General features: G+C 56.1%; 1 protein-coding gene across 1 annotated transcript; it reads right to left on the bottom strand.

The window, feature by feature from the left end:
• Nucleotides 1-348: 348 nt before the first annotated feature.
• PHYHIP (phytanoyl-CoA 2-hydroxylase interacting protein) lies at nucleotides 349-8934 on the bottom strand. The gene is made up of 4 exons (XM_069579362.1): nucleotides 8717-8934; nucleotides 7108-7282; nucleotides 4655-4772; nucleotides 349-2496 (listed from the first exon to the last, which is right to left on the bottom strand). The coding sequence occupies exons 1-4, from the start codon at nucleotides 8879-8881 to the stop codon at nucleotides 1962-1964; spliced, it is 993 nt and encodes a 330-aa protein (XP_069435463.1). The 5' UTR covers nucleotides 8882-8934; the 3' UTR covers nucleotides 349-1961.
• Nucleotides 8935-9470: the final 536 nt, after the last annotated feature.

Genomic DNA, 9470 nt, shown 5'->3' with positions numbered 1-9470 from the left:
GGGCTCTGGGGGAGGGGAACTTAGTAGCATGTGGGGCTGATGCAGTCCAGGTGGCTGCAGTGGGAGGGGCTCCAAACAGGGGACCTGTGGACCTGGGTCATGCTTCCAGATTGCTTCAGGTTCTCCCCGAAGAGGCCTCAGTTTTCCCATCTGCAAAGTGCAGAGTAACATCACATTGACCTCCAACGTCCTTCCCAAGCTGGAGATGTGGCTCTGCTTTCAGAGCCCTGGCTCCCACAGTGAGTCCAGAACACCCTTGGAGAGGATTCCAGGTGGCCTGTGCAAGCTCCTCTGTGACTTTACAGCTCGTCCACCCCTCCCCTCCCAGAGCCCAAGGAAAGGCAGGGCTCTCAGGCCATGGTGGTTTATTGATGCAAGCACAGCACAGGTGGGTGTGCCCCCAGCCCAGGGCAGACACAGGGCCGGGGGAGGGCAGCGGGCCACCCCCTCAGCAGAGGAGAAAGGGCCTGGGGCCCACATTCTCTCCTCCATGCACCTCCCACGGCCCCCAGCCCTGATCCAGGCCACAGAGACAGATGACCACACCATTCACTGTGGCTACAGAAGAGGCCACCAGCTGTCCCATTCGCCCACTCACTGAGATATGGCCTTGTTGGCCTGCTGCCCCCTTCTGTCTTTCATCACAGAAGTCCGCTGTTACTGTGGAGGCTGCTCTTCTTCACCTGACATCCTTCTGCCGCCCCTCAAACAGCTGGATGCATTAGTTGACACCTCTCCTCATCACTCACCGGGTCTGCTCGTCTCCACGGTCCACCCTCACCACTCCCATGACCCGTACAAAAGTAGGAAAGAGGTGAAAACATTGAGCGGCCCAGGAAAGACTTCACCAAGAACTCCCCAGGGAAGGGGCTCTCCGCCAGGAGGCTGGCTTCGCTGTGAGGTGAGGAGCCAACAGTGCCAGGGGGGCGGGGGCGCGAGGTGGGGGTGGCGTGGGGAAGCCACAGTCCAGATGACACACAGGCACAGTGCAGTGGCGGCGCCCCGGCAGAGTGAGCGAGCAAGCACGCAGCCAGGTGGGGTACCAGGGCCCTGTGGGAACGCCCTCGCTTCCAATTCCACGCCGGGTCCCCTCGGCGTGAGGCCATCCACTCCCAACTGAGGAAGGGGTCCCTCTGGGTCTCAGGGGTCTCTGGCCCCCTCCTCGACCCCAGTGGCTGCCACTGCACACCCCAGCACTCTGAGCAACGGAGAAAGTCCGCTGGGATTTATACCATCTCCGGGCAGAAGAAGGGGAACCCCCCCAGCAGCCAGGTGCCGCCAAAGCCAAGAGAAAGAGGGCCCTTTTCTAGAGGGCAGGTGGAGAAGGAGAGGGACGGCTCTCCCCATGCAGGAAGAGGGTGTTCCGGGGCAAGTAATAACGGGGTGGAGTTGGGGTTGGGCTGGTCACTGCTGTGCAGGAGACTATTTATAGAGGGAGAGGGTGGGGCCTGCAGTAGGACGCCCCCAAGGCCCGGCTCGTGGGGGAGGGGCATTCTGTGATTGGCCCTGAATGGGGTGGGTGGGGCTAAGGAAGAACACGCCCACAGCTCTTGGCTCGCTTCTGGAGGCAGGCAAGCTGCAGGTGGGTCTTGCGAGGGAAGGCTTTCGTGGGAGAACCCTAGGGGGGCAGGTCTCCTGAGATGGAGGCCTGGGATGAGGCAGGAAATAGCAGGGCAGGGAAACCAAAGGAAAGGGGAAGTCTCCAGAAATCCACCCGCCCTCCCCACCAACCTGCTGAGGCTAAGAAGCCTTCCCAATTCGGCCAGGCATGGGTAGGCCATGCCTGCCAAGGGACCACCCTCCGTTGCTTCTAGTGCCCTGGGGAGGGGAAGGGAAGAGGGAGATGGATGGCGTGGAGGGAGCAGGGGGGCAAGGGAGAGAAAGCCAGCTCCCTGCGTTTATGCCACCCATCACCACCCTGCCTGCCATCTCTCCCTAACTCCCTGGCTCCCCAGGAGTCCCTAGCGGCCCACGCTGATGTTGCAGGTCTTGCAGCTGGGGTCTTTCTTGGCGTCAGCGGTGGACAGGCTCATCAGCTGGTGCCCGCTGATCTCCCCCAGGGTGCCCAGGGACAGGTCAACCGGCTCGGTGTAGATGATCTCCAGGATGAGGTCCTGGGCATGGCGGAAGACCAGCTCCCCATCCTCCACGCTGCAGGTCAGGAACTTGTTGCAGGCAATGTCCAGGAGAGGCAGACGGTCGCGGCAGAAGCGGTCCCCCAGGGAACCCTTGGGGGCCAGCACCAGAATGGCGTAGTGGTAGGCCGTGTACATACAGTAGAAGTCCGCAAAGTAGAGGTTGGTGCTGGGGTTGAAAAGGCGCTGGGCAGGGATCTGGAAGCGCCAGCGGCCGTAGGGGGAGTCCTGCGGGGGCTGGCCAGTGTTGAACTCCGTATTGCAGCTGAAGAAGACACCGTGGAGCATGCCACTGGTCGGGGAGCCGTGGCTGCCGCTGTTGTCCTTCAGATAGGGTTGCAGCATGTTCCCGCAGTGGGTCCTGCCCACCGCAGGGGGAAAATGAATGCCAAGAGGAAGAGAAAATGCTTTTGGTTAGCTGGACTGAGGCTTGGCAGCTGTGGTGTGACCAAGAAGGAAGTCAGCCCAGCTCCCAGTTCTCCCACCAGCTACCGCCTCCACCAGTCACAAATAGAACATTCCAGAAGGCCAGAGAAGGGAGGGCCCTAGAGATGGGGCTGATCCAGCCCACTCCTTCATGGAGGAGAGATTTGAACCTGCCACTCCCCAGCTTAAAACCCTTTTGATGGGGCTTGCACAGAAAGCAAGATCAGGAAGATCTGGTCTTTCTGGCCCCACCTCCCACCACCCCCACACCCACAGGTAACACCCTCCAGCCATGCAAGAACCCCACCCCAGGTGTTCCCTGCCTCTGTACCTTTGCAGTGCTCTTCCCTCTGCCTGGACTGCCTTTTCTACCTTTTCCCACCTGGCCTGGCAAACTTCTAACCATCCTGCAAAGTCCAAAACAGGTGTCCCCTCCTTTCTGCTCTAAAACCTTCCAGGGACTTCCCTGGTGGTCCAGTGGTTAAGAATCCGCCTTCCAATGCAGGGGGTGTGGGCTCAATCCCTAGTTGGGGAACTAAAATCCCATGGGCCTTGGGGCAACTAAACCTGTGCACTACAACTAGAGAGTCTGCACACTGCAAAAAAACATCCCACGTGATGCAACTAAGACCCGAGGTAGCCAAATAAATAAATATTAAAAAACAACAACAACAACAAAACCTTCCAGGAACAGCAAACACTTGTATTCAAAAAAACTTTGACGGCTTACTACGTGCAGGGCACTGAACCTTACTCAGCAATCACACACACTTACTACATTCCATCCGGCTGTACTGGCCCCTTGATAGACTCAGGTTTGCAGGAGCGGGGTTTGGCTACACTCTACAGCATGCAGTGATCTTAGTTCCCTGACCAGGGACTGAACCCTGCAGTGCTATCATGGAGTCTTAACCACTGGACCACCAGAGAAGTCCCTATTCATCTTTATATTCCAGCGTATATGGATGCTCTGCATCTCTCCCTTGCTTGCTGATAGAGGAGCCCAAACCGGGCCAGTGTCCTCCCCACTCACCTACTGCCTCCCTTCTTTAGTACAAACACAGAAGACCCCCTGGGGTCAGGTCAGAACGTCCCACCCCAGCTGACTGCTGTGATAAAAACAGTAACAGTGGCAACTTGCCCTGACCCAGACTTAGAAGGACTTGGAGTGGTATCAGGTAGCAAGGAATGGATGGGCAGTCCCTGGATCTGCTGGCCCTCTGGGCCTCAGTCTCCCCATTTGTAGGCTGAGGGTGTTGGGTCAGATCACCAATTTTCAGACATGTTAAAACACTTCAAACGTTCAAGCAGAACCCCTCTTGTATCCCCCAAGGAACTTACACACAGGCAGGCAGAGGCAACAAACCTGAAGCTGCCCTGGCTGGATGATGGGGCAGGGCTCACCTGGCCTCATCCTCTGAGTTCCTCACTAACCCTTCAGCACCACCCTAGGATGCCCTGAGATCCTTCCCTGGAGCCTCCAGGCTTCCCAGCACACAGTTTGAAGATCACGACCCTTCTTGCTCAGAATCCTCTCACTCTGTGTTCCCCTCATCACCTCCCTTGAGACCAGGGCCTGAACTGGAGGGACAGCTGATATGCAGCCTTGTGTGCATGCGTGCTCAGTCATGTCCAACTCTTTGTGATCCCATGGACTGAAGCCTGCCAGGCTCCTCTGTCCATGGGATTTCCCAGGCAGGGATACTGGAGTGGGTTGCCATTTCCTCCTCCAGGGGACCTTCCTGTCCCAGGGATCAAACCCACGTTTCCTGTGTCTCCTACATTGGCAAGTGAATTCTTTACCACTGTGCCACCTGGAAAACCCAACCTGCAGCCTTAGAGCTCAGCAAAAGGGACTCTCTGAAAGGAGGATTAAACCCAGGACCTCATTCACTGTTAGTGCAGTGCCTCCAGGCAGCCCCATTCTGAAGCCCTTTTCCTCCTCTGGAGCCCAACACCCCCCCAGAACCAGCTTGGGATAGGGCGGTGGTGAGGACACCACAGGAGGGTCTGGCAACTAACAGGGTGGAGGTGACCTCAGAGGGCCCGGGTAGTGGGCAGAGCCGTGGCAGGAAGTCCAGAGCTGGCCGTACCTGGCATGCTGGAAGTACTCCTTGTGATGGTTGCGGTAGAAGACAGAGAAGCGAAGCATGCGGCCTGCAATCTGTTCAGCCTTCTCCTGTAGCTGGGCCAGGTGCTCCTTGGCATAATCTGAAAGAGTCCAGGTGGGTGAGCTGAGGGCCAGGCGGAGGATCACAGCTTCCCCCTCAGATCACCCATGGCCCACCGTGAATATCAGCCCACCTCTGTCCTCAGGGTGCAAGGGAAACCAGACAGTCACAGCACCTGGGACCAGAAAGGACCACCTGGCCTGGCTGGGAATGTGGGCAGCTGGAGGCTGTCTGTCCTGTTGCCTCAATGCCCTGTGACCAGAGGCTCAGGGTTCTGCATTAGAAAAGGGCAGAGGGCTGCCCAGTTATACAGTCATGTTGAGGGACCCAGAGACTGTAATCCCAGACCATTCTCATGTGAAAAGAGACCAAAAGGCAAAAGACTGAGAGGAAAGAATCTGAGGTCCTTTGGGGAGAGCCCCGCAAATACAGCAAATATGAGCCTGTCCACACCACTATATGGAAGTCAGGTATAGTTTCAGGACAGCAAGGAGATCAAACCAGTCAATCCTAAAGGAAATCAACCCTGAATATTCATTGAAAGGACTGATGCTGAAGCTCCAATACTTTGGCCACCTGATATGAAGAGCGGACTCACTGGAAAAGACTCTGATGCTGGGAAAGATTGGAGGCAGGAGGAGAAAGGGGGGACAGAATGAGATGATTGGATGGCATCACCAACTCAATGGACATGAGTTTGAGAAAACTCAGGGAGATCATGAAGAACAGTGAAGACTGGCATGCTGCTGTTCTTGGGGTTGCAAAAAGTCAGACATGAATTAGCAACTAAACAATAACTGAGGGGGAAACTACAGACAACTGAGGGGAAGGCTTAGCCAAGGGTCAGGGGCAATGACTCTGCCTCAGCATCCCAGGAGAAAGGAGGAAGCCTGGAAACAGGATGGTAAAACTGGACTGGATGGGCCAGGGCCAGAGGCTAGGGCTGTGGGGTCCAGGCAGCGCTTCTGCTCATCTAGACAGCACCTTTGAACGAAGCAGGAAAAGCTGCCCTTTCCTCCTTGCTAATGCGGCCCTGGCCAGGGCACTGCATTGACAAGAGAAGGAGGATCTGGATTGCAGCCATCCCCAGCTCCCCAGTTTGAATGAACTCTCACTGCATGTAGAGTTCTGGGGTATACCAAGAGACTTTCCCTGCAAGGTGCAGGAGTACCTCCAGAGAGTGGGGTTTTGAAGCCAAGTTAAGGGAAAAAACACCACTCAAAAGAGAAAGGCAGGTCAAGGAGAGCTGGGGCACAGACCTTGGCAGAGGATGGAGTCAGCAGCCTCTGAGGCCTGAGGCTAAGGATGTTCCTGCCCCTTCCTTGTGACAGAAGAAGATCTGGAGCAATTCTCACGTGGACAACAAAAGAATGGAAGATTGTGGGGCAGATCCTGGGTCACCAGTGACTCAATACACAGAAGCCCCAGTGTCTGTTCATGTTGGAGTTTGCAAGCTAATAGGTGAGTTTGTGGGACCATTTTCCAAGGCTGAGTGAAAGCTCAAGACAAACAAAATGTGATGGTCTCGCCAAGTGTCCATCAACCAATGATCAACAAACAAAATGTGGTCCATCCACACAATGGGGTGATATTGAGTTTTAAAAAGGAAATAAATTCTGACACATGCTACAACACGGATAAACCTTGAAGACATTTTGCCAAGTGAATAAGCCAGTCACAGAAGTGCGAATACTGTGTGATTCCCTTCATATGAGATACTGGACTGTAGCCAGCCAGGCTCCTCTGTCCATGGGATGCTCCAGGCAAGAATACTGGAGTGGGTTGCCATTCCCTCCTCCAGGGCATCTTCCCAAACTAGGGATTGAACCAGGTCTCCTGCATTGGGAGGCAGATTCTTTACTGTCTGGAGCCACCAGGGAAGTCCCATATGAGATACTGAGAGTTGTCAAATTTACAAAAAAGAGTAAGGTTGGTTTCTGGGGCATTTAATGGGGAGAATTTAAGTTGTTGTTTAAGGCGGCATTATGTTTTGGTTTGGGAAGATGAAAAATTTCTAGACATGGATTGTGTGCCAACATGAACGTACTTAATCCTGCTGGAATGTACATTGAAAAATGGTTAAGGTGGTAAATTTATGTTATATGTGATTTCCCACGCGTATGCTTGCCCCAGGCCAGAGAAGTAACTCCATCGCTTTCCAGAAGTGGTATCGTCAATGCAATTAGCAGTGCTTGCATCTGCCTCCTGCATCAGACTGCAGGCTTTGGGGTGGCAGGAGTGGGTCTCATCCATGGTGTCAGCCAGAGCATGGTGCCTACATATAGCAGGAGTTGCTAAATGCATGCTGGGTTAAGAGGAAGCCCCCTTCTGGCCATCGCTAAATCAGCCAAAGCAGCTGGACTGCAGAACCTCACCCCCAGTGCAGAACTCGACCGTCTCACTCCAGCCAGACACCAGGTACTCCCCGTCGCTCTGCTTCACGGCAGTCTGCACTGCCACACTGTATTCAGTGCGGGGACTCAGGAACCAGTGGCCTCTCACCGTCATAGGCAGTGGCACAGCCTTGGCAACAAGCTTGGTGGGGACATCCTGAGAAGTGAGGTGCAGACAGAGAGCCAAGAGTCAAAGTGGAGGTCACGTCCACCCTTGGCATTCCCCCAGGCCTCCCACTCCCCCGATGGCCACCTTCCTGTTGAAGATAGCCGGAGTCTCAAGGACTCAATGGCTCGGTGCCCTGAGCACCATTTTTTCCTGCAGAAGCAAGCAGTGGCCATTGGGAAGGCTGTACAGACCCTCCCCGGCCTCCACCCCCTTAACCCCGATTCCTCTTCTCTTGGGAACGGAGGAGAAAGGCCACTGGGGTGGAGGCCCGCAAAGTTGAGGGCGGTGAGACCTTCATTTTCGAGGGACACTTCGAGAGCGCTGCACACTGCAGCGCCGTCTCCACGGCAACGGCAAATGCTGAGAAGCCAGGGAGGAAGGGAAAATATGCCTTCTTCTTTGGGGGGAGGAGGGTTAAGGGGGTGGTGTTGAACATTCACGTCACCGTGGCAACTGGCCTGCCAAAAGACACCCAGATTGGAGAGCCAGTTCCAAAGAAAGAGAGGGTGAGTAACCCACACGATGCGGTCGTCGTGGGAACCAGCTCCTTCCCACCTCACTCTTTCCCCTGCCTCGCTGCCAGCTCGCCAGCTCAAGAAGATGGGAGCCTTCCTCCTGCCCACCCCCACACTAGCTCTAACCCAGGGAAAGGACACCCCAGCCATCAGAGGGCTCACCACGCCATCTCTTTTCTAAACCCAGTGAAGGATAGGCCAGAGGGTGAGGGCAGAGAGGATCACGAGGGCCTGCATGCGTGTGAGCTCAGTCACTAAGTCGTGTCCAACTCTTTGCGACCCCATGGACCGTGGCCCTCCAGGCTCCTCTGTCCATGGGATTCTCCAGGCAAGAATACTAGAGTGGATTGCCTTGCCCTCCTCCAGGGGATCTTCCCCACCCAAGGATCGAACCCGCCTCTCTTATGTCTCCTGCATTGGCAGGCAGGTTCTTTACCACTAGCGCCACCTGGAAAAGCGCCCCTCAGGGGCCTGAGGACCAAGCAATGGGCCCCACCCCTGCCCAAGGCCCAACCCATCAACAACAAGGCTGTTTCCTGAGTTAGGGGCTTTGTCAGACCCCTGAGACATCCCCAGGTGTGACGTCTGTGGCCCCACCCTGGCTTCTCCCACCTCGTGTGAAAGTGCCATCACGATGCTGATAGTGCTCTTCATGGTATGCTGGGCCCAAGTCAAACACCACACAGACAATTACCTCCATGAAGCCTCTCACAAGCTGGCATTATTATTATTATTATTATTATTATTATTATTGTGCCCTTTTTACCGGGGGAAGAGAGAGGTTAAACTTTCCCAAGATTCCCTAGGAGGAGCTGGGCTGGAGTCGGGCCCCCCTCTAGGCATTCTGCCGGCAGCCTCCTTGGAGAGCAGCCTCTGGGAGGAGGCGCTCTGGGCGGCCTGCGCTCACCCGGTGCTTGAACTTGTTGGAGTTCTTATTCTCCTTCTTGTTCAGGTCGATGAAGTAGTGGGTGACCCTCTCCAGGTCACTATTCTCCATGGCCCAGGAGATGCGGAATGAGTCGCAGGTGACGTTGCTGACCTCGATGCTGTGGGGCGTGGACAGCAGCTCCATGCTCCCCGCTGGTTTGTCTTCTGTAAGGACTACAGGGGAAAAAGAAGCTTCAGTATCTCCCTCCCTGCCATGGAACCTTCTAGACTGTCTTGCTCCCACCATCCCTTGCCAGGTGGAACCTTGAGGAGCCTTCACTTGTACCTACCTTGTAGGATCTGATGGGAAGATGGCACGGAGAGGGCTGGAGGGGTGGGGCCCAAGGTGGGCTGGGGGGACTCCTTGGGGGGGGTGCTCTTGGCTCTCTCTTTGGAGGGGTCTGCAGAGCAGACGGCACCTGACAGGTGGCGGAGGCAGTGGGAATGCTGCAGACGCAGGGCGGGACAGATTTGTAGCAGATGGAGCCGCGGAGGGGGGCCTGCAGCCAGCAGGCGTGAACAGAGAAGGGGGGTGCCGGAGGTGTGGGAGTGGCGAGAAGCACCGTCGGAGATGGGCTGAGGGCGCGGCAGGCAGGGGCACCGGCAGCCCAGAGGCCTGGGAGCCAGGGCTCTCGAGCCCAGGCCCCCTTCCGCCCTGGGGGTGACTCAGCAAGGATCACCACGGAGGGGCTGGGAGCACAGGCACCATGGAGATGACACGGATCCACCGGGGG

This window comes from Ovis canadensis, chromosome 2 (genome assembly GCF_042477335.2).
Source record: "Ovis canadensis isolate MfBH-ARS-UI-01 breed Bighorn chromosome 2, ARS-UI_OviCan_v2, whole genome shotgun sequence".
Taxonomy (NCBI): domain Eukaryota; kingdom Metazoa; phylum Chordata; class Mammalia; order Artiodactyla; family Bovidae; genus Ovis; species Ovis canadensis.
Note: the sequence above shows the minus strand (reverse complement) of the source record. Positions and strands in the feature narration are given on the sequence as shown.

Coding starts and splice junctions, on each gene's coding strand:
- PHYHIP (XM_069579362.1), bottom strand. CDS start 8,881: ATGGAGCTGCTGTCCACGCCCCACAGCATCGAGGTCAGCAACGTCACC. Junction 7,283..8,716: donor CCAACAAGTTCAAGCACCGG/GTGAGCGCAGGC, acceptor CTCACTTCTCAG/GATGTCCCCACCAAGCTTGT. Junction 4,773..7,107: donor GGTCGAGTTCTGCACTGGGG/GTGAGGTTCTGC, acceptor GGACTCTTTCAG/ATTATGCCAAGGAGCACCTG.